Source organism: Mus musculus, chromosome 11 (genome assembly GCF_000001635.26).
Source record: "Mus musculus strain C57BL/6J chromosome 11, GRCm38.p6 C57BL/6J".
In the NCBI taxonomy this organism is placed as follows: Eukaryota; Metazoa; Chordata; class Mammalia; order Rodentia; family Muridae; genus Mus; species Mus musculus.
This window is the reverse complement of record NC_000077.6, coordinates 58,119,066-58,143,339: the sequence shown is the minus strand read 5'-3', so window position 1 is coordinate 58,143,339 and position 24,274 is coordinate 58,119,066. Positions and strand designations below refer to the sequence as shown.

The following is a 24,274-nucleotide window of genomic DNA, read 5'->3' as shown; positions in this document are numbered from 1 at the left end:
CCTACCATAAACAACTAAAAACAGGAGATGAAGAAATATATCTCAAATGATAACATTTCCCATCCTCTTAGAGTCTGGTAAAAGAATACTCAGATTAAGCCGGGCGTGGTGGTACACGCCTTTAATCCCAGCACTCGGGAGGCAGAGGCAGGCGGATTTCTGAGTTCGAGGCCAGCCTGGTCTACAGAGTGAGTTCCAGGACAGCCAGGGCTACACAGAGAAACCCTGTCTCGAAAAAACAAAAAAAAAAGAATACTCAGATTAGCTTTGTCTGTGGTCAGAACCTGGACACAGCTCAAATGCTAATGAACATATGAGCATAAGTAGCCATAAGAAAGACGTTGTAGGCTGGAGGGACAGCTGAGTACAGAGCATGTCATGTGTCCAAGGCCTGGGTCAGCACTCCCAGAACAGACAATGAACAGCTACTGATCAAGCATCAGATTGATGGGTTTCTGACAAGCCACAGTCGACAGGATCAGGGGACTGCACAGAATACCTACTGTTTCTATGAAAACCTACAACAGGTGACATTCAGACTGGTGACAGATTAGCAGGAACCTGGAGCTGGAGATCCAGAGCATTTATAAGACAGTTGGAGAGTCTTAGGTCAAGGGGACACTTCATATCTGGTTTGTGGTGGGAGTGCTGGGTTGCACTGCTATGAATCTGTCAAAAGCAGTTGAAATATGATAAAAATGACTAAGCAAACAATAAAGGCTTTAAGGAAGAAACAGAGTCGTACTAAAAGCTGCAAACTAGTAAGTGCCAGGTGTGTGAGAATCATAGTCTTCAGGTTCCAGAGTCACAAGGAAGTCTAATACTTCTGGAGTTTATAGGCCTCTCCTGAAAACCAGTTCTGTCCAACAGTGCATTCCAACCAGGGAATCACAAGTGCCCCCTGGTTGGGATAGAACCAGTCAAGAAGCTGGAACCAGAAGTTATCTAAATAACTTTAAAAGTCCCACAGTCTTTACATATTCTTAAAATTTCAATCTCTTTAAAATATCCATCTCTTTTAAAATCCAAAGTCTTTTTACAATTAAAAGTCTCTTAACTGTGGGCTCCACTAAAACAGTTTCTTCCTTCAAGAGGGAAAATATCAGGGCACAGCCACAATCAAAAGCAAAAGTCAATCTCCAACCGTCCAATGTCAGGGTCCAACTTAAGATCTTCTGGGCTCCTCCAAGGGCTTGGGTCACTTCTCCAGCCATGCCCTTTGTAGCACACGCGTCATCCTCTAGGCTCCAGACAGCAGACACTGTCAGGATACCCTCATTATATGCTTAAAATAACCACAAGAAAGCATGTACTGACTCCCAGGTACCCCATGAAGAGTGGGAAGACATGAGTAGAATGGATGGGCTCCCAGGGTTGAGCTCTGGTGGAGGATGCAGCTGTCTTCAGGTGCAGTGCAGGAAGGTGTGTGAGCCTGTCAGAAGAGTGCTGTGGGCTCCAGACGAGCTCACCAGGATGCTTCTGATTCACAGTGTATTTTATCTATTTTTAATTTTATTGTGTTCTTTGTAGGGAAAAAATGTATTGAACTAGAGAAAAAACGACTCTCTCAATTTAAGCCAAAGCTTAAAAAGAAGAAAAAACCTACCTTGCGACTGCCTGTAAAGCAGGATTCATCCGTTGGCAATGAAGATGAGAGTGTAAAGGAGAACTCTGGACCTGCTGAGAACGGCTTGTCGGACCAGGATGGTGAGGAGGAAGCCCAGGAGCCAGAGCTGCCTCCCTCTCCTGTAGGTAGGTGCTTAGGAAACACTGTCCGTGCTGGTGTCTTCATACAGCAAGTCCTTCCTCAGTTGTGTAGCCTCTGTGTCAAATGAACCTTTGCAAACTGTGTTAGCGTTGTTTAAAGGGAGTGTGGTTGGTGTTGATTTTTAAGATTTATTTTTGTTTCATGTGTATGAGTGTTGCCTGAATCTATATCTGTGTACCACAAGAGTGCAGTACCCACAGAAGCCAGGAGAGAGCATTGGGTCCCTTAGAAGTGGAATTATGGACAGGTGTGAGCTGCCACATGGGTGCTAGGAACTGAACCCAGGTTCTTTGTAAAAGGAACCAGTGCTTTTAACTTCTGAGCCATCTCTCCATCTCTTTAAAAGGTTAAAGCTCTAAACGCCTCTTTGACGTGTTACAGGTGTAGTGGATGGTTGTTCTCTTAGTGAAAACCTAAGAAGGATGTCTTAGTCACTGTTCTGTTGCCATGATGAGAAAATATGACCAAGCAAGTGTTACAAAATAAAGTGTTAGTTGGGAGCTTGCTTATAAATTCAGAGGCTTAGTCCAGTATCTTCATGGCAGGGAGCATGGCAGCACTCCTGGCTCTGGAGCAGTAGCTGAGAGCTATATCCTGATCCAAAGACTATGAGAGAGATTGGGCCGGCCATGGGCATTTGAAGCCTCAAAGCCCACCCCACTGGCATACTTCCTCCAACAAGGCCACACCTGTATGAGCCTATTTGGCCATTCTTATTCAAACCGTCATAAAGGATCAGTTCTTTATGTCAGTTCAACAATGTCACTTGTCATGGAATGCATGTGTCACTAGCTCTCAGATTGTAATGTTTTACATGTTTGAAGAGAAATGACTGTTATCTTAGGGTTTTACTTAAGTGAAGAGACACCATGACCAAGGCAACTCTTATAAGGACAACATTTAATCAGGACTGGCTTACAGGTTCAGAGGTTCAATCCATTATCATCAAGGCAGGAGCATGGTAGTAGCATCCAGGCAGGCATGGTGCAGGAGAGAGCTGAGAGTTCTACATCTTCTTCATCTGAAGGCAGCTAGAAGAGTGGCTTCTTGGCAGCAAGGAGGAGGGTCTTATAGCCATGCCCATAGCAACACACGTACTCCAGCAAGGTCACACCTCCTAATAGTGCCACTCCTGGGGCCAAGCATATACAAACTACCACAGCTATTTATAGATAAAATAGCTCTTTTGTTTTCTTACTATCTTAAGTTTAGAGGTCCAAACTTTCTTAGCCCAAACTATTATCTTGTGTTTACACCTGTTAAAATGAGTGATTAAATACCAGAGACTATAATCTGACTTATGCTGAATTCTGATATTTCCATGTGCCAGGATTGAAATAACCAAAGCAGAGGTGTCTCTGACCTCCATTCCAGATTGTGGCTGGTGGGTAGACTAAGAACTTACCATGTTTAAATGTTATGCTTATCAACATGCTTTTATCTTGAGGGATGGTGAGATAGCCACTGGGAAAGTGCATGCCACACAGTCCTGGGATTGATTCTGGAACACCCATGGAAGGTGGAAGGAGAGCCCTGACTCCAAAGCATTGTCCTGACCTCCACATACAGGAACACATATTGTCATAATAATTTTAAATGCTGTTGTATCATATAAGGGTTAAACAAAATATCCTTTGCCTCCATAGGTCAGAAAACAGTCTGTATGCTTAGGATTGTGACTGTCACGTGCACCTGCTCTTCTCTATTAGGGGAAGCTTTTCCTGTTTGTGTGGTGAAACATAAGTTATCTGACAAGTAGCTTGTCATGTGAGCAGTTTCCAAATCACCGTCCGGGTGATAGATTTAGACATTCCTGAATCGTAGTCAGTTTGTGAAGCCAAGGCTGGCCTCCAGTGGTAGCTCCCCTGCCTTAGTCTCCAGAATGCTGAGGTTACAGCTGTGGGCCTGTGTCTCAACTGCCTTCTTGACTCACACCTTTTGGTTTTTCTCTCTCTTGATGTAGTTTGTGTAGAACCTGTTTCCTGTACTGACATTTGCTCAGGCTTTGAAAAGTCAAAAGTCACTGTTAGTAGCAAAGCCACCTCACTGAAAAAGGAGCCAGCTAAAGAGAAACCAGGTCAGTACCTTCAGTGAGCACATTTTACTGAACATTCTTAGTCCTGTGCTCAGGAGAGCCTTTGCGGAAGCGTGGAGCGCTCTGATTCTGTTGTTGGGCATCATTTCAGTTTTTTTTTCTCACATTTCTGAGCATTTGAAATGTCTTACAGTTGTTGATAGCACTTATTTACGTTAGTGAAGGCATTTGGCATGTTTTATGAACACATACCAGCCAGTGGGGTGTAAAAGCTGTCTGGGAGTGAAGCTTGCTCCCTCCGCAGGCTGCACCCGCACCCTCGCTGCCCACACCTGTGGTCCTTCCGATCTGTCTCTGACCTGTTGTTCTGATAGTGTGCTGTTGGTGCATTTCAGAAGCCTTGCTCAAGAAGAGGAAGGCTCGCTCCATGCTCCCTCTGAGCACCAGCTTAGACCACAGGTCCAAAGAGGAGCTCCATCGAGACTGCTTGGTACTAGCAACTGCAACACACGCCAAAGGTACCGAGCCTGCCCCTTGTGCTTGCACATGCTCAGTTGATAATGGTGCTGTGTGATAAGAAAGCAGGCAGATGTCTACGATTGCCACTGCCTGCGCTTTTCTCCCCGCTCTCCCTATCCTTGGCCTCCCCGCCCCCTGTCATAGCCCTGTCTTGCCCTCAATGCCTCCGTCACCTAGATACCTTTGTGCCACATTCAGCCAGGCATCTACATATCTCGGTATAAATCTGCTTCCCATTCTTCCTTACCAATGTCTTAGGTTTAAAAAAAGAAAAGGTGTTTTCTCCCTGGAAATGCCCCATAATGTGGCAGTCACTGTCAAGTGTCTCGCCGAGGATTTACTTTTCAAATGGTTTATGTCACAGCCCATTGTTTTGGTATCTGAGCAACTTAGGGGTTTTGTTTTGAATTCTGTTGAAAAAAGAGCACAATAGAACACAAGTCAAAGAATCCAAAGGGGGGTTGGGGGGAGCCGGGCTGAGTTCGAGGACAGCCAGGGCTACACAGGGAAACCCTGTCTCAAAAAACCAAAAAAAAAAGAATCCAAAGAAAGTGAGTCCTGTGCTCCTCCTGCTGTTGTTTTCTCCCATGTTTTCTTTTTTTTTTACAGGTATGGCCTGGTTTTTGAGTTTTGAGGCGGCTTAGGGCCAGAAGTTGAATTCAATTGTAAATTAGGGTTTGGTTTGGTTTTATTTTGTTTTGTTTAAATAGTCTCAGAGTGGATACTTTGAGTAGCGCCCAGAGCCTTCACATGCTAGAAAGTCCTCCACCGTTGAGTCACACACAGACATAATTGACTGTTTTTAAAGGATAGAGAGTGAGTACTGAATCCTTTTGTGATAGGTCTCAGGGAAGCCTTCATTTTTATTTATTTATTTTTTTAAGAGACCCTCCTGTTTCTGTCTGCTTAGCACTGGGATTAAAGGTGTGTAGTAGCTTGCCTGGCTTCTAGGGAAATCTTGGGACACACTGTTTAATTTGGATTTCTTTCTTAAAACAAAATTTTTAAGATATGTTGAATTTGCAATCTTTGTTTAGTATTTTTCTCTCAAACCTTTGTTAACCCAAACTACAAAACGGTATTGTCTCGTTGGAATTTGCCCAAGCTGAGTTTTAAAGGCTTCAAACTTTCTGTAAGTAGCAGGTCTCTTGGGTATAGTAATGAGTAAGGTGAATCAGATGTTGAGGCATGTATCAAGAAGTAACTAGCCATGTTAGCACTTCCTGCATTGACTTTTTCATTTTAAATTAGCAGAGCTAAATGAAGATGTGTCTGCCGACCTTGAGGAACGATTCCACTTGGGCCTTTTCACAGACAGGGCTACTCTATACAGGATGATGGAAACAGAAGGTGAGACCTGCCCAGTCTTCTTAGCCCTGTCTGTTTTCACTCTCCCTAAGTTTGTCACATGGCTCTGTGTGGCTGCCAGTGCATACATTGCCATGTTATTCAGTTGGATCTGTTTACAAACAGATGCCATCTTGACTACACCCATATGTCTTTATGTGGTCATCCCATTCATATGTGTTGGTTCATTCCTGGAATCCCAGCCCTCTGGAGGCTAAGCAGGAGCGTGGCAAGATTGAGGCCATCCTCTGTGACCATCCATTGAGTTCTAGGACAGCCTGAGCTGTGAGGAGATTTTGTCTAAAAAAAGGAAAAAGCCAGGTGGTGGTAGCACAGAATTTTAATTCCAGCACTTGAAAGGCAGAGGCAGATAGATCTCTGTGAGTTCAGGGCTAGCCTAATCTACATATAAATTCCAGGGCTACACAGAGAAACCCTGTCCCAGGGGAAAAAAAGAAGAAGAAGAAGAAGAAAAGCCAGGGAGCAGGGGGTGGCTCAGCAGGTGAAAGTGCAGTCCTGCCCTGAGTGCAGTCCTCAGAACAACACTTAGCTGAAATCTGAAAAGTCATTCTGGTGGTAGCATCCTCATCAGGAAGTGACTGGATACTTCTCTGCCAATGTGACTTTTGCTTATAAAGGTCAACATAGCTTTTAAATATTGTCTCTTCTAAACAGGGAAAGGTCACTTGGAAAGTGGCCACCCCGAGCTTTTTCACCAGCTCATGCTCTGGAAAGGAGATCTGAAGGGTGTTCTCCAGGCTGCAGCAGAGAGAGGCGAGCTGACAGACAGTCTCGTGGCTGTGGCACCAGTGGGTATGTGCTTCTTAAAAAGGATGTCCCCATTAAAGACATTTGAGTGGTGTTGTGGTGGCACACAGCCGCAGTGCCAGCAACTTCGAGGCTGGGGCAGAGGAATCACCAAATCAAGGCCAAAAATAGAGAGATGACTTGGCAGCACTTGCCTTAAGCTTAGTCTCGCACAAATGGATGGTTCTACATAAGCTGGCCCCACAGTAGTGGCAAAGGCTCAGGACACGTGTCCATTGTGTACAGTCTAGACGGAAGAGCTCTCAGTGCTCTGTAAAACAGGAGCTTCATTTTGCTTATAGTTCTAGAGGCTAGGGTGCTAGAGCCTGCATTGCTCAGCAGTGGCCAGGGCCTCCTGGTGAGCTGCATCACAGTGTTCAGATGTAGGTAAGAGAGACTGTTTGATAAGACAAGCATCTGAGACCAGAATTGGGACAGGCTGGCCTTGTGGGTGAGGCAGATTGAGCCAAGTCTTACTCTTTTTCTAACAGCTCATGGGGATTAGTTGACTCCACATATTAGCAGTAGTCAGTCTATTCAGGAACACTGCTGTTTTTAATTAATGTCCACCAGTCTCTAGCTTCTGGAGATGCCTCTAGCCCATAAGCTGTTGATGGAGAAACTGCATATTGATGGACAACCGGTCCATATATGACAAATTTGCAAACGTTTAAAACCTTTGGCCCAGCAGTTTTAATGATAGAAAATAAACTACACTCAGCTCACACTCATTGACATAACAAAAGACTGTAAGAACTTACATGTCCATAAGTAAGGAACCTGTCAAGTGGTGTAGACAAGAGTAGAAACCCTTACAGATGACCAAAGACTGAGGCAGCCTTGTACACTGACCATGAGTGACCTCCAGAGTAGAAGACAAGAATAAAGATGGCGTTCACAGAGGCAGCTGGCATGAGCCTGAGAGCACTGAGCAGTGCTATGTTCTAGGAACCATTCAGTTAGGATGACTAACGGTGTCCCCAAGAAACCAAAGGGCAGCATGTCTGTCTATGTCTTCCTAAGAAAACGCTGGACATCCTGGTTGGCTTTGCAGTTTTCTTAGAAGTGCTGTGAGAGGTGAAAGACAAAGTTGGGCAAAGAGAAATTAAGTTTGGTGAAATGATGAAGTACACCGTGATTAGGAAATGAAGAATTATGGCCCAGCTCAAGGAAGCAAGGAGAAAAAAAAAATCCCCCTAATTTCCTTAAAATCAGACCATCATTCCTTCATCACAAATACTGCCATCCCCATTGGAAATGTAGTGGGAAAAAAAAGGGCTGGGTATCAGCTGTACATGGTATTGCACACTAAACCCAGTGGCTTCCTGTAAGTTCCAGGCCAGCTGGAGTTATGTAATGAGACCCTGTCTCAAAAGAACAAACAGCTGGTGAGAGGTGGCAGCAGAAAGTGTCCTATCCCCAAGGCAGCAAAAGCTCAAGTGGGAAGAGGTAGAAGAGAGGGTGTGTGTGTGTGTGTGTGTGTGTGTGTGTGTGTGTGTGTGTGTGTCTTCTTGTGACTAACTGCCTTAGAGTAGGAGCAACATGATTGTGTACACATCTCTTAAAGCTGTGGGGTGGGGCTGTTGATGCTGTGATGAACAGTTAAGTGGACCACACTAAACCAGTGTATAGTGGTCTTAGGAATCCAGCCAGACACACTCTCTGAACAGCAAGCACCCTCAGTAGAAGGTGTGCATGATCACCCTGTCTCATTGTAATTTTCTACTCCCACCCAGACACCTTCCTGAACCTCTTATATGACAGAGTCAAAGAAACTTCCTGTTTCAGCATATGGGTGTGGGGAGGGAGGTGGAGCAAAAGTGCTACTGAGGCATTTGAAGTCATTCCTGATTGTTCTGCCTACTGGTGACTAAAACAAGGCATTTTAAATTCAAGTTTACCTCCTTTTCTGCAAGCCCCACCCCTTGATTTCCTTCTTTTATTTTTTTTAGCTGGCTACAGTGTATGGCTGTGGGCTGTGGAAGCCTTTGCCAAGCAGCTGTGTTTCCAGGACCAGTACGTCAAGGCTGCCTCTTATCTGCTATCCATCCACAAAGTGTACGAAGCTGTGGAACTTCTCAAGTCAAACCATCTCTACAGGTTTGTGCCTTTTGGGCCTCAAGCAGCATCCAACGTACTGGGATCTAAAATGTTGACCAAGTAATGAGGACAGAGAAGACAGCATAAAACTAGTTGGGATCTGACGATTCACAAGAATCCTTAAAGATTTTCTTAATGCGTATGTAAAGGGTGTGTGCACATGACCAAAGGTGCCCACAGAGGCCGCAGGCAGTGGGTGTCCCTAGAGCTGAAGTTATAGGAGGTTATGAGCGAGCTACCTGGCGTGCCGGGAACCAACCTTGGGTCTTGTTCGGGAGAGCAGGAAGTGTTCCTGTCTGCTGAGCAGTTTCTTTGGTCCTCTCTCTTAACTTTTTTTTATTGTTATTTAAGAAAAATTCAACATAACTGCCTTAGCATTTCTATTGCTGTAATAAACACTGTGACCAAAAGCAACTTGGGGAAGAAAGGGTGAGTCTCAGTGCTGAGGGAAGTCAGGGGAGGGACTCACGGCAGGGACCTGGAGGTGGGAACTGAAGCAGTAGCCATGGACGAACACTGTTTCCTTCCTTCTTCTTTTTGGCTTCTTCAGTTTGTCTTCTTACATAGCACAGGAGCACCTGCCCAGGGATGGCATGAGCCCAGTGGGCCAGGCTCTCCTATATCAATCATTTATCAAGACAGCCCCCCAGACTTGCCTTCAGGCCAGCTTTATGGAGGCATTCTCTCAATTGAAATGTTGAATTGATAAAAACCAACCAGTGCAGTTCTCAGTTTAGATGAAGGATCCTACTTTTTTTGTTCTGTTTTTGGGGTAACAGGTGTAACACTTGTATGAAGGTCAGCCACAGTTGAAAAAGACCATTCTAGACAGCATACATAACCTAGACCCTTGGTTCTCTTTGTCACCATGTCTGCCATTAAGTGGAGGTATTTGAATCAGTGATATTTAATTTGCTGTGGTTGGGTCAAAATCTGTACGCCTTGATGTTTATGTCCTGTATGAAAATTAAGCCCTGGTTCAGCCTTCCAGCGCCATGCTCCGAGAAATCAGAATCAGATTCAAAATATATTTACAAGTACCTTGGCCATATAGCTAGGCTCTTCTCTGACTAGATATAACTTAAAATATCGCATTTATTCTAGCCTCCATTCTGCCACATGGCTAGTTACCTGTGCTGAGGTACCACTTTTCCATCTCCTCACATCTTCCCAGCTAATCTCCCACCTGGCTCTCTCCCTGAATCCTTTTTCTCTACCAGATATCCCACCTCTAATTCCTGCCTAAGCCATAGGCTTTTTAATTAACAGTTCATTTTATCCATACAATACACAAAATAGTCTCTCTACAATTCCCCCTTTTAGTCCAATAAAAGTCTCCTTTTCTTTCAAATATAAATGAATACAATCATAACAATTTTGAAACAGTTATGAGAACTATAAGGTATGAAATACACTCAGAAAGCCCAGTCTTATATTTGGGAGCTCAGGAGAAAGTATTATCGACCCTGGCCTGTTGAGTTCATAGGTCTGTATCTAACTTAATATCTATCTAATTTCTATCCTAATTTTAATATTTAATCGTAAGACTATAACTATCTAGTCTTCAACCCCATCAGAGACCTGAGAAGAAATAAATATTACTTTAGTATGTGGGATGTGCAGGAACACAGCTTCCATAACATTTATAGAAAGGACAGAGACAGCTATTTAGACTTCCTAGCTGTATCTTGTGAAATGTGTGTGGCTGTGTCGTCTCTGTGTATGTCTGCACCACAAGGATGCCTGGTGCTTAAAGAGACTGTAAGATGCCATTGGTCTCATGGAGCTGGAGCAACAGGTGATTGTGAGCCTCTGCGCGGGTGCTAGGAATTGAACCCAGATCCTCTGGAAAAGCAGTTAGTGCTCGTAACCTTTTTTCCAGCCCCTGTTCCTTTTTTGTTTTAAATATGTTCTACTGGTGATAATTCCCAAAACCTTCTTTTGTTTATGAAAGCATATAATTTTACATTCACCTTTTTAAACTTATTTATTTTTATTTCAGACGCATTGGTGTTTGCCTGCATGTAAATCTGTGTGAGGGTGTTCAGTACCTTAGAACTTGAGTTACTGATGGCTGAGATCTGCCATTGGTTGTTGGGAATCGAACTCAGGTCCTCTGGAAGAGCAGCCAGTGAGTGCTCTTAGCTGCTGAGCCATCTCTCCAGCCCCTCACTTCATCTTCAGATATCTTTTCCAAGTTTACAATGTGAGATTGTTTTGAGTTGTGGTGGTCCACACTTTCAGCGCAGCATGAGGAGTGTCGGCTGTGGTGGTGCGCACGTGTAGTTCAGCATCTTGAGGAAGCAGAACCTACAAGGATCTTGCACTTCATGTTTTCTTGCTACTGTTTTTAACTTCACTTTTGTATTTATGTAACCCAGGCTAGCCCTGAAACTCCTTAGTTCTCCCGGTGCATAAATTGCAGGTACACACTCCATGCCAGGTGTCTTTTTGTCTGTACTGCATGAGAACATGGGTTTTTCTCTAGTTGGGCCTTTCCCTGTCACAGATTCTCAGTAGTGTGATCATGTGAGCTGGTCCTTTTGTTTATCTTGTCTGGCTTTGTTGTGGTTCACCTTGATCTTTCTGGAGAAAAAGTCTAACAGTGCTAGCCTCAGATCTGTGGTCATGTTGTCTTCTGGAATACTGGGATTGTACACCCTTCCCTTACTTCAGAAGTCCATACTGAGCCGGGCAGTGGTGGCTCCCGCCTTTAATCCCAGCACTTGGGAGGCAGAGGCAGGTGGATTTCTGAGTTTGAGGACAGCCAGGGTTACACAGAGAAACCCTGTCTCAAAAAAAATCAAAAAGGAAAAAAGAAGAAGAAGAAGAAGTCCATACTGGAGACTGCTGTGGGTCTCCTACCTCCTGACTTCTCTGTGGCAGACCTGTTTAGTGAACAAGTTTCAAAAGCTCTGGGCCTCACTCAGCTCCCAGCCTCTGGTGGTTCTTTGTTCAGCCTTTCAGAGTTTCCAGCATGGCTGAGACCCAGCAGATCCACAAGCAGAGCTCTGGCCACCTCTGTCTCAACAGCCTTTTCCTGTGCTACTACGTGGTTTTGGATTAAAGGATTGGGCTTAGAAATAAAAGCCCCAGGAAGTTCAGAGATGTACCCGCCTCTTTCTCCCGAGTGTTAGGATTAAAGGAGTGTGCTGCCCAGTACTCAGCACCCAAGTAGGGTTTTGTTGTTGTTGTTGATTGGTTGGTTGGTTGGTTTTTTCGAGACAGGGTTTCTCTGTGTAGCCCTGGCTGTCCTGAAACTCACTCTGAAGACCAGGCTGGCCTCGAACTCAGAAATCCACCTGCCTCTGCCTCCCAAGTGCTGGGATTAAAGGCGTGCTTTTTAAGAAATGAGTTTTCATGAAGAAAGCATCTAGCTAAGGCTGGAGAAATGGTGGGCAAGGTTGGTAAGAATGTTTGCTCTGCAGGCAGGAGACATTTGGGTCCCAGGACCCAGTGAAAAGCTGGGTGGCTGCCTGTGCCTATGACCCCAGTGTCCGCAAGTGAGCATAAAAGGATCCCAGGGGCTCACTGACCAGCCAGCCTCACTGGTTCAGTAATAGCCCGTATAAAGGAGTGAGGAAGTGCAGTGGGTAAGGGCTCTGGCTGCCCAGCCTGTGGCCCCATGTTGAGGAAAGCCCTACAGAACCGACTCCTGCAGGTTGTCTGACCTCTGCACGCAATCTAAAAGGATGAAGAGTAATAGAAGAGGGTACCCAGCATCCTCTGAGACCTCCACTCACATGCACCGCAAATGCTTAGATAGTAAAAGTCAAAAGCACTCTTACAGGTTTCCCCAGAGATAGCTGGCATGGTTTAGAATAAAGCTAGAGGAAAAAAAACATTCTTGCCATTTTGTGATGGTGAGGGCTAAGGGCTGTTGAGGGAGTTAGTGAGACTAATTATTTGGCTGCCTCACTGGGCATTTACTGTTTGTATTGGTGTTGAAACAATTGTGGAGGAGCCCTTGAATATTGGTTAACATGCCTGTTTTTCTACAGAGAAGCTATTGCAGTTGCCAAGGCTCGGCTGCGCCCTGAGGACCCTGTTCTGAAGGAACTATACCTCAGCTGGGGGTCCATCCTGGAGAGAGATGGCCACTATGCTATTGCAGCCAAGTGGTAAGCAGAGAGAGGTCAAGGCCAACTTAGGATCTGCCAGGAACACAACAGAATGAAAGACTTGAGTGTAGAAATGGGCACCGTGACTGGAAATGTAAAAAGAAGGAAAGGTTCAAAGCCTACCTGCATGCCCTGGTGACATCATTGCCACAGGCACTCAGGAAAGCTCAGTGGCAGACTTGGAGCTCACGCATGTTCCCATTGATGAGATGAGCGGATGGTGGCCTGATTCTTCTGTTCGGGTCAGTCTGTACCTGTAGAGTTTTACAGTGCACAAGTCAACAGCACGTGGCAATCGTAGCCTCACAGAGACAGACAGAGCAGGGCCACCAGAGGGTAGTCACATAAACACTGGAGACGCTAGGACGTGGGGAGGCAATTATGACTGGTGACTGAGTTTCCTTCTTGCCACAGCTACTTAGGAGCCACTTCCGCCTATGATGCAGCCAAAGTTCTGGCCAGAAAGGGAGATGCAGCCTCACTTAGAACAGCTGCAGAGCTGGCTGCCATAGCAGGAGAACATGAGCTGGCTGCTTCCCTGGCTCTTAGATGTGCCCAAGAGCTGCTTCTGATGAAGAACTGGGTGGGTGCACAAGAAGCATTGGGACTGCATGAAAGCCTGCAGGTCAGTCTGGAGTCTGAGGACGGGAGGGGCCCTGGGTTACTCTCTGGACAAACAAGTCCCCAGTAGACAAACTTCCAGTTCAGGAAGTGTCCGAAAGCCATAATGGCTATTCCATCCCACCAAAATACTACAGCTTGTACATTACCATGTTTGGGGTGAGAGATAGCCCAGTATTCACAGTGACTCCCACTACTTACAAGTTTGTACAAATCGTCTGAACAGCCACTGGTCTGCCACACCTGGACAGTGCCTAGGGTGTCTGCATTAGTATTGTCTTCCTATGGGGAGAGTAGTTGGCCTCTGACGGGAAGATCATGGTGGGTATCTGAAGAGCTTTATTTCAGTGTGGCTAGAAATGACTCGGGCTGAGATGTGATACCTCAGGGGTATCACATTTCCCTGGCACGGGCAGAACCCAAGTTCCATTCCCAGCACTTCAGATAATAATGGCAGTTTAATGAGTTAGCAAGCCCTATAAATTGTGCAAACAGCAGGTTGTTCAGACTCCCGCTGCCACCACTGAGCTGTCTGACACGTGAGAACTGAGGTCTAGTCTGTAGGTCAGGCTGACCATAAATGTATTTTACAGCCTGGGGTGGCCTCAAACTAAAATCTTACTGCCTCAGCTTCTCTGGGGCTGGCTTTCCAGCTGTGAACAACAAAGCCAGTTCTGACATGGACTATTTAAGCTCCTTTTCCCTAGCACAGGAATAAGACCTAAAAACAGTACCCAGCTGAGTGCTTAGACCAGTGAAGATATAGATAGGTAGTTAGCGTCCTTTAGAATTGGAAGATAGTGCCACTGGGCGTATTAGTTATACAATGACCAAAACTAGACCATCATTTGTCTACAGCTAAGAAAACCTGATGGTATAGGACAGGGGGTTAGACCTGGATGTGGCTTCCAGGATAGAGATTGTGGGTATCATTAAGGCTCCTGTGTTAGAAACAGTTTCCTGGATGAGAAAGGCACCTGCAGGGCTGCTGCGTTTCTCCTTTGTATGACTCAGTGGCAGGCTTGCCAGGAGGCTTGGAGCCATCATGTGCAGACTATAAGCTCTTACGAGCTGTGCCATGTATGTTTTCCTGTGTCACACCTCTTTGTTGCTGTATCCCAGGGCCAGAGACTGGTCTTCTGCCTCCTTGAACTTCTATGCCGGCACCTGGAGGAAAAACAGCCTCTAGAGGTCAGAGGCCCCTCTTCCATTTACCACCAGTGGGCCACAGGTTCTGAGGGAACCTTGGTGCAGAGAGTAACCGGTGTGTGGCGCAGCGCCTTCAGTGTGGACACCCCGGAGCAGTGTCAGGCCGCCTTACAGAAGCTGCAGGATGTCAAGTACCCATCAGCAACAAGTAACACTCCCTTCAGACAGGTGCGCCATATTCCCAACCTCACCAGGAGCCACGCAGGGTAGATGCTCTTCATCTCTCAGAAAAATCAGTAGAATAATTTGTACCTCAAAAAGACAAGGCAGTCCTTGGGGAGACCCCACAGATGAAAGCCTTGAGCTGTGTATTCATTTGGGGCTCTGTTTGTTTAAAATACAAGAAAGTTTGGGGCTAAAGTGATGGCAGATCCAAGTTGGGTTATCAGCACCTATACAGTTAACGACCGTCTATAATTCCAGTTCCAGGGGATCCAACGCTCTCTTCTATCCTACATGGGCACCAGGCACACACATCATGTACAGTCATGCATGCAGACAAAATACTACCTTCAGTAAAGTTGATGTCTTCTTGTTCTCCTCCTTAGCTACTATTTCCCCACACACCCACTCCCCGGAGAGAGTGCCTGCCTCCAAAGTCACCTCTACCCATGCAGAGATGTCAGGATGATAAACTCTACTGCTGTGCTCATCTTGTGAAAAGTCAGTTTGTTGACTTTTTAATTTTTAAATCAAAAGACATTGTACGCCGGGCAGTGGTGGCACACGCCTTTAATCTCAGCACTTGGGAGGCAGAGGCAGGGGGATTTCTGAGTTCCAGGACAGCCAGGGCTACACAGAGAAACCCTGTCTTGAAAAAAACAAAAACAAAAAAAAGACATTGTATTCTTAAGTAAGGAGACTTTCTCAAATGAATACAACACAAAAACAGCTTTGGCAGTTTCCTACAAAGATCCATGCTCCTGTCCATGGAAACCCAGTGACTAGGTGGTTCACAAGAAATAAAATCAAGAGGCCAGAGACCTACATATAAATATTTGCACATGTTTTGTCCACAACAGCCAAACTGAACAGCCACGTGACTGAAAAACAGACTTCTGGTGCACCTTATCAGTAAGCCCCAGAGTCCCAAGTCCCAGTAGACTGTGAAACTATGACTCCATTTACCAACGTGGCACAGAAAGAAGCTGCAGAGGGTGTGGAGAGTCACTGGGAATGTGCTGCTGGAGTGGTTTGAATTGACAGAAATGTTCTATGCCTACCTTTTCCCAGTAGCTATAAACTTGCCAGAATGTTTCAAACTGCACATACCCTAAGGGCTGGAGAGATGGTGCAGTCAGGTAGTCTCTGCTTTGAGAGAGGCTGTGTTTAATCCCTAACAGGGCAGCTTACACCTGTGTTCCAGCTTTAGAGAAGCAGGTAGACGCCAAGGGCTTGCTCTTAAGCCAGTCCATTCAAATACGTGAGCTTCCGGTTCAGAGAGAACTCTGTCTCAAAAGATAAAATGGGAGCCAGGTGGTAGTGACGGCTTATACCAGGCCTTTAATCCCAGCATTCTGGACAAAGGGGCAGGTGGATCTCGGAGTTTGAGGACAGTCAGGGCTACATAGAGAAACCCTGTCTTCAAAAAACAAAACAAAACATAAAATGGAGAGGGATCAGGAAAGACACCTGACACTGTACCTCTGCCTTCCGTGTTAAAATGAACTGGTATCAATAATAGGATTGTGTTCCATTATTTCTGTTAATTTTCTGTTTTGTTTTGTTTTGAGATGGGGTCTCATGTAGTCCAGGCTGGCCAGGAACTACTTATGTAGCTGAGCATGACCCTGAAGTCCTGGTCCCCAGTGCTAAGGCTGTAGATGTGCATCACCATAGCAACTATATGTGATGCTGGGACTTGAGCCAGGGCCGTGTATGAGACTGACAATCTGCCACACAAGCATTTCCACACCACTCCACCATTCTGTTTCTCTAAGTAAGTTTTTAGATCCAGAAACTTGAGACGAGCCTGTGATCCTGCCTCTGCCCATTTCCTTTGCCTTCACTTTTGATTTTAGTAAGCACGGGTGTCAGCAGATTGATTACCTCAGCGTGCTCAGACTTTACCAGCAGAGGGTGATGGGTGGGAGATGAAGGCTTTCCAGAGATAGATGTGTGATTGGTTTCTAGTGCAGTTCCTAGCTATGGGACAAGGCTTGTCAAGTCTGCCACAGGAGGGCATTAGCGGGTGAATGAAATTCTGGCCTCTTTCCAGCTGCTGCTTCATGTCTGCCATGACCTGACCTTGGCAATGCTGAGCCAGCAGGCTGCTGCCTGGGAGGAGGCAGTGCCTGCTCTGCTGCAGGCTGTGGTTCGGAGCTATACCTCAGGGAACTTCACCCTCATGCAGGAAATCTACTCAGCCTTTCTCCCAGGTGGTAAGTAACACACACACACAGATACACACACACACACACACACCTCTCCCGGACGTCCTCCCATTATAGCACAATATAACCACCTCAAATTAGACTGGGCCGGACAATGTCTTTAAAAGGCAATGATGCTGTGTCAGGAGGATCACCACAGATTCTGAGCTGTGTAGGAAGTTCCATGTTTCCTGAGGTGAGACAAAAACAAAGCCAAAGTGTTTGCACTGGGTTCTTTGCCTGGCTCTGCTCACTCTCTTAAAGCTCAGTTGTCGAGGTAAAGAAACAGAGCTGAAAAAAACAAAACAAAAAAGCCGGGTGTGGTGGCGCACACCTTTAATCCCAGCACTCCGGAGGCAGAGGCAGGCAGATTTCTTGAGTTCAAGGCCAGCCTGGTCTATAAAGTGAGTCCTAGGACAGCCAGGGCTACACAGAGAAACCCTGACTCAGTAGGAGGGGGGAACCCGAAAAGAAAAAAAAAAAAAAAAAAAACAGAGCTGGCATATGGTACATGCATCCTAACATCCCAGCATGATGGGGGTCAGAGGGTGGGGTGTGGGGGAAGGGAGTTAGACAGATCAGCACTTCAGGGTAATCTTTGGCTACATGGTAAGTTTAAGCCCAGCCCGAGCTACATGAGATCCTGTTCAACCCATTACCACCACAGGAGGCGGGGAGGGTACATGGGGCTAGGCATTCCTTAACTTTGTGTTTAGACCCTGTAATTAATCTCAATTTTTAGAGCACAGTATGGTTCACACCCTGTCCCCATCAGTGCAGCCCGGAGCTCTTAGTAAAACAATACATTTCTGTTGTGCTAGGAGTGATGCCATCTAAGGCAATGATGGCATTGTCCAAAGGCGGAAAGGAAGTGATTAGTTCCTTTGACTTTGGGCAAAAGGACATAATCCCAAGAGTCACATCACTTTCCCTTTTTCTTGGGTGACATTTATGAGGGTGAGAAGACAGGCTTCTCACAGATAAAGAAATGCATACCATATCCTAAGGTCCTTTTCTTCTAGGCTGTGACCACCTACGAGACAAACTGGGTGACCTCTCTCCTGCCATGGCAGCTTACAAAAGCTTAGAGGCCTTTTGTATTTATGGGCAACTGTATGAAGTCTGGTGGTCGCTCTGCGGGCCTGGCCCTGAGTCAAGCGTCTGGGTGTTGTCAGCTGAAAGCACGGTCTCTGATAAACAGAGCAAGCCAGAGGACAGTGCCAGTGCTGAGGACATGGAACAGCCTCCAGGCCCGGGCCCGAGGCTCAGTGCAGAGAGTGAGCGTTTGCTGAGTGCCTGCAAGGAGCTTTTCTCAGAACGGCATGCCAGCCTGCAGACCTCCCAGAGGACTGTAGCCGAAGTCCAAGAGACACTGGCAGAAATGATCCGCCAGCACCAAAAGAGTCAGCTCTGCAAGGCCACAACAAATGGTCCCAGCAGAGATGAACCCAGCAGAGATGAACCCAGCCAGGAAGCAGAGCGGGCTCCTTCTCAGCCTCCGAGCCCAACGTAAGTTTAGGGCCGGGACCATGATTGCATATTGTCCACATAAGTATGTGATACCATTGAGTAGGCCTCTGGGAAGCAGCAGACCTGGGTCAGACAGCTAATTCCAGCCCTTCTGAAGCCTCTCAGTGCTCTACAGATTATTACAGTAGAATCACCGATGAGATTACAGGGCGGGGCTTTTATCCTGACTACACTCCCAAGGCTAAAACCTAGAAGACCGTAAGTTCAGTAAACCTACAGATTATATTAACTTTAATCTGTTGATTATAATTGAGGGTACCTGCTCTTTTTAGAAGATCTGAGTTCAGTTCCCAGCACCCTTTTCTGACCTCCTGGACACTTGCTACTATGCGCACACACCCAGTCAGACATGTGCATACATATAAACAATATGTCTTCAAAAGGGAAAACCCTGTGCCTGTAATTTCAGCACTCCAGAGTTAGAGGCAGGAGCTTCAGGGAGTAGTTCAAGGTCACAAGTGGCCACTTAGGAATTAGAAAATAAGCCTGTTGTAACTTAGAGATCCTAGGGAGCTGTAGGCAGTTGAGGTTTGCTTTTTATTTATCTATAAGACAAGACCTTTCCCTGTGGCAGCCCTTCTCTCTACCCCGGCCTCCCAAGTGTAACCCGCCATGCCCAGCCAGTTTTGCTGCTACAAACACACGCTGTAAAGCCTCAGGTTGGCTCCTACCTTTTGCTCACAGGATCTGGTTCCTGGCTGTCTTTCCCCTAAAGCCCTATGTTCTGGGTTTCAAGTAGAAAAGTGACAAGCTACATCTTCATGGATGTGCATCTCATCCCATTTTGTTGCCTTCTCTTGATCTCTGTATTTATGAGTTAAAGTTGCTCAGGCATAACAAGTAGCTGGATTCAAGGAAGTACAGAGGGTAGGAAAAGAACAGACAGATGGCCAGTGAGCCCAGGGACACAGTCACTGTCACTTGCCAGCTGGGTCATACAAAGCAAGACACAATGAAAGACTGGGTATATGGCTGAATAAGGAGAGTCTGCCCCCAGCATGCAGGAAGCCCTAGATTCCATCACCAGCGTCACACAAAAAAATGGGCATGGTGGTGCACGCCTGTCATCCCAGCACTGTTGGACTAGATCAAGGTAGCAAGAGAATCAGCAGTGGAAGGTCATCCTTGGATGCACAGTGCAGTTCAGAGCCAGCCTACTAAATGGAAACTGCAATAAAATAGCACTCATTCCCAGGGTGCTGTGGCTGCCGCCAAGAACGGTGCAGCACAGTTTGAACCCTTGGCCTTGGTGAGAAGAACACAGCAATTCCTTGGGAATTAGATAGTGAGACTCGCCAGAAGATCTAACCGTTCTACTCATATGTCAAAGACTTGCAGCAGGACAGCCCAGCATGGTTCTTGGGACCTCACATTTGAAAACACTCTGGGCTACACAGCAAAATGCTACCTAAATAAATACAGGGATAATGAAATAATTGAAATCCCACTATTTGTATAAGCATCTGGCTCACTGTGCATGATAGCATTGAAATGGGGAAGCAGCCCAGTATGTTTCACTCAATGGAATACTACTTAGTGTTTAGAAGGAAAAGCATCATGGTATATACTATAAGGTAAACCTTGATGATGATTCCATGGTACAGGAAGTGTGGGCTGCCAGGAAACAGCAAGAGCAGAGACGTTACCATGGAAGGGCGAGTCCCAGTCTCACAAGAGCTCTGGTCTTGAGCAAGTGTGGTAGTGAAGGCCTTTAGTTCCAGAACTCAGAGGCTAATCTGATTAACAAATCAAGTACCAGGCCAGCCAGGGTCACACACTGAGACACTGACCCCCCTTAACCCTCACCGCAAAAAAGCTCTAGTCTTGGGTGGTAGTGACAGCAGCCCAACACAGTGCATGGAGATATGTATGTTTTAATGCTTGAGATGATTTTGAGTATTATTATAATGAAAACAGTGGCCACAGGGCAAGTTGCTTGGTGGGTAAAGGCACCAAGCCTGATGACCTTAGACCTACATATGAAAAGAGTGAACCATCTCCCAAAGCTTGTCTTCTGATCTCCACCTATGCATGCTGTAGCGTACAAGTACAACCATGACTGCACAATTAGACATAAAGTAAACAAGATTTTATTGTTTTATATGCATTGGTGTCTTGTCTGCATAAATGTCTGTGTGAGGGTGTCAGATTCTGGCATTAAGACAGTTGTGAGCTGGCCAGGTGGTGGTGGCACACGCCTTTAATCCCAGCACTTGGGAGGCAGAGACAGGCGGATTTCTGAGTTCGAGGCCAGCCTGGTCTACAGAGTGAGTTCCAGGACAGCCAGGGCTACACAGAGAAACCCTGTCTCGGAAAAAAAAAAAAAAGAAAAAGAAAAGAAAAAAAAGACAGTTGTGAGCTGCCATGTGTGTACTGGGATTTGAGCCCAGGTCGCCTGGAAGAACAGTCAGTGTTCTTAATCACTAAGCCATCTCTCCAGCCCCCAAAAGATTTTTTTAATTGAAACATCTGGGGTAGGTAAAAAGTGAGGTGACCGCTCTATGTGACTTCAGTTTCTTGTTACTTTTAAAGCAGAGAAGAAAGAAATGCACCAGTGTCTCTCCCTGAACTAACCAGAAGGCTCACAGAGGCAAATGAGAGGATAGCAGAGTTTCCAGAGAGTGTAAAGGTAAGGGGATTTGGAGATGCTTCACGACCCAGGAGTCATCTACATCTACTGCAACTGCATGTGTTTGAAATGTTAGGACACAAGAGCTGGGTGTGCTGGTCCACACCTTTAATCCCAGCACTCGGGAGGCAGAGGCAAGCGGATCTCTGCTGAGACAGTTAGCTTTGTCTCTGCTTCCCTAAAGTGATTTATGAAGATAGCGATCCTAACCACACAGAAGGCTTACAGTTCACTCTTGGGGAGAGCCAAGCAAGAGTTACACATGGTTGAGGGGTAAAACATTCAACTCAGATGTTAGCTGTGCCTGTGCGCAGCACTCAGGGAGGGCCAGCACTTGCCTGTGGCATGGTCCTGGGAGCAGTGGTGTGTGGGGGTTGGTCTGGGGCACTGTCACCCATGAGGATATGCCACCAACAGCCAGTTTCACCCATAGCCATATCCATAGAATTGTCAATGTGTGCCTCTACAGATGCCTGTCTGTCCTGTCATTTTTACAGGCCTGGCCCTTTCCAGATGTGCTGGAGTGCTGTCTCGTCTTGCTTCACATTGGGTCCCAGTGTCCTGACGCTGTGGACCCTGAGATGCAGCAACAGGCCCAGGAGCTCCTTCACAAGTATGGGCACACTCGAGCTTACAGAAGACACTGCCAGAGTCGGCACACGTGAACTTCCAGAGGCCATAAAGCTGTGCCACACCACCCACGACAGCTTCACCTCGGTCGTGGCTCACCAGGCCTTCACCCTGACCTTCAACGGAAGGATGCTGTGATCCAACTGACAGATGAGGGTGAAGTTTGAATCCATTCACAATGGAGCTTGCCTGGTACCTCTCAAGTGGCTTCCTGTAGTGGAGGGACAAGCCAGCAGGGTCACTAAGAACTAACCTTGCCAAGACTGTCTCAAGCCTTATGTGGTTTCCCCAAAGAGAAGCCTTTGTATTCACCCAAAGTCTGTCCACCCCAGATGCAGCTGCCTTTATAAATCCTCACCATCAGAAATGTCTCGTTCTGTGGGAGGTATACTCGACACATACCTATCACTGTTGGAGTTTGGGGTTCTTAATTATATTGTTAGCTGGACCTGCCCACCTCAAAGACTAAAGGAATTAGCCTTGGAACATTAGGTTATTTTATTTTTTACGGAGTTGGTTACATGGACAAGTAGCAAAAGCTTTCCCAGAACAGAGCTAGTGAGGCTGGCTTTTTCCTCCAGGTTGTGTGACTGGCAGTGGTCAGACAGCTCAGGGAAAATAAAAATCACTCTTAGTGGTTCATGTAATCTTTTGGGGTCATAGAATCCTTTTTTGAGAATTGACTTAACACAGCCTAGAGAACAATGTGTCTTCCTTTTGTGTATGCCTCCCAGAACAGTAGGCTCCTACCTTACACCCTGCAGCCCCAAGTACTATCTATTCACCAGTCCTGGGCTGGCTGCCAGAGTTACCACCCAGCAAGGAAGGTCTGAGACCTGTGCCTCCATTGTCACTGGTTTCTGGAACAGGAGAAGCGGGTGTGCTCAGGCCGGGTGGGAAGAGCATGCCTTCCTCCTCTTTCTCCCTAAGGTCCATTGTAAAGGCTTCATCTTTGGGCAGCAAGAGATTTTCCCAACTGGAAATCCTCGGGACATACATCTTGAGATACTTGTATATATCTAGCTTTGGGATTTAAAAAATGCTAAGTCCCCCAAAAGAAAATACTGTCCAGATGAGGGTGAAACTTGAATCCACTCACACAATAGAGCCTGCCTGGTGCCTCCCAAGTGGCTTCCTGTGATGGAGGGAAAAGCCAGCAGGGTCACTAGACCCCTGCCAAGACTGTCTCAAGCCTTACATGTGAACTCAAGGAAGATGCATTGGTCTGAAAGGCAAGAGTCTTGACAAAGCTGTGAGTGGGCATGACTATATGGAAGACTGGATAGCTCCAAGTAGCTTCATCTATAGAGATGGGGAACGTTGGTTCCCTCCACTTAAAGAGCATTGGTAAACTACAAACTCATCTTTGTGGTTTGCTGAAACAAGTACCTGTTGGGAGTAATCCTGCACACTGCATGCCTCTTTCTTCTGAGGAAGACTCAGAGGCAGGAGGGATTCAAATTCAAGTCCAGCCTAGGCAGTGAAGCGAGATCTTCCCTCAAAATAGTCAATAATCTAAGAGACTAGAGAGAGGGCTTGGGTTAAGAGCACTGGTTGCATTTCCACAGGATCTGGGTGGTTTTAACCCCACAAGAAACCTAAAGTAAAACTATCCAATAGGAGAATTAAAATGGCAACTGTTTTCTTCTTATGTGCTCTTTTCTTTATCAACTTGCTAGTACTTGAATATTATCATTTCTGTATCCCTAATTATAAGAACCACAAGACCCTGAAAAGCAAAGGCATTCACTCAAGGTTCTAGCAGGAAGTGTGTATTACTCCTTTGTGTGTGTGTGTGTGTGGGGGGGGGGGGGGGGGAGGGGTGGTATTATCCCTTTCTAAGGTGATTTGGTCTAGACCTCCATTCCAGTACCCACACCAGCACCTCGCAGCACTATCCACTCTTACTGGCTGCCTCATGCCCTGGCTCTGTTCTCAGCATCTCCCTACCCCTCCCTCCGACAGTGACTGCATTCCTTGCCTGTCACTGCCTTATCCCATGTGGATTCTGGCCCGGCTGCTGCCACCTTAACTGACTTACTCATTCCTTAACCGCAGCTGAATTTTTTTTTTTACCAAAACCATTCCCAATCCCTAGGCCTTAAACTCAGTGAGTTTATACAATTCAGATTATATTTGTGTAAAATCATGTACTGTCTGGCAACAAGGCAGGCGTCTCTGTGCTCACCCTAGCACTTACTAGAGTGTAGTTAATGGAAGTTCGTTGGCTGAATAAACTAGGAAACTGAGGGACTTGTTGGAAATTTGGAAACATGGGGCTCACATAGGCCAGCATTGGCTAAAAGGCTTAAGGTTGATACCCATCCTTGCGAACAGGTATCCAGTCAGCAGGACACAGGCTGACTGCTCATGAAAGCTGTTCTCTTCATTCTCCCCTAGCACAGTCTCTCAGACAACGCCTACCCCTTGCGTAGCTGTGTGCTCAGGTGACAATACTTGCCAGTTCTCCAGCACCTCACTCTATGTAATGCACAGTCCCTCTTCAACTGGGCACTTGAGAAGACAGGTTGGTCGCCCTATGAGAAAAGCTGTTTTTTAATCCAAGGTTTGAGTCCCTGTGTAAGA

General features: G+C 46.3%; 1 protein-coding gene and 1 long non-coding RNA gene across 9 annotated transcripts in view; one reads left to right on the top strand and one right to left on the bottom strand.

Annotated features, from left to right (window-relative positions):
- Gemin5 (gem nuclear organelle associated protein 5) overlaps window positions 1-23,339 on the top strand; it is a 48,554-nt gene extending 25,215 nt beyond the window's left edge. For 3 of the 8 annotated variants that reach the window (NM_001166671.1, NM_001166670.1, NM_172558.3), the window contains exons 16-28: window positions 1,531-1,752; window positions 3,732-3,845; window positions 4,199-4,321; window positions 5,574-5,672; window positions 6,345-6,482; window positions 8,429-8,576; window positions 12,578-12,697; window positions 13,112-13,322; window positions 14,441-14,695; window positions 16,746-16,908; window positions 17,922-18,408; window positions 20,965-21,058; window positions 21,556-23,339. In NM_001166671.1, the coding sequence (NP_001160143.1) occupies window positions 1,531-1,752; window positions 3,732-3,845; window positions 4,199-4,321; window positions 5,574-5,672; window positions 6,345-6,482; window positions 8,429-8,576; window positions 12,578-12,697; window positions 13,112-13,322; window positions 14,441-14,695; window positions 16,746-16,908; window positions 17,922-18,408; window positions 20,965-21,058; window positions 21,556-21,723 (2,342 nt within the window). In that variant the 3' untranslated portion in view covers window positions 21,724-23,339. Of the gene's footprint in view, window positions 1-1,530; window positions 1,753-3,731; window positions 3,846-4,198; window positions 4,322-5,573; window positions 5,673-6,344; window positions 6,483-8,428; window positions 8,577-12,577; window positions 12,698-13,111; window positions 13,323-14,440; window positions 14,696-16,745; window positions 16,909-17,921; window positions 18,409-20,961; window positions 21,059-21,555 lie in introns of all 8 variants that reach the window. The other 5 variants (XM_017314446.2, NM_001166669.1, XM_017314445.2 and 2 more) reach the window with 3 other exon arrangements.
- Window positions 7,142-13,117, bottom strand: Gm33350. The gene is made up of 2 exons (XR_003949682.1): window positions 12,821-13,117; window positions 7,142-12,730 (listed from the first exon to the last, which is right to left on the bottom strand). It is a non-coding gene; the product is annotated as a predicted gene, 33350 (long non-coding RNA).
- Window positions 23,340-24,274: the final 935 nt, after the last annotated feature.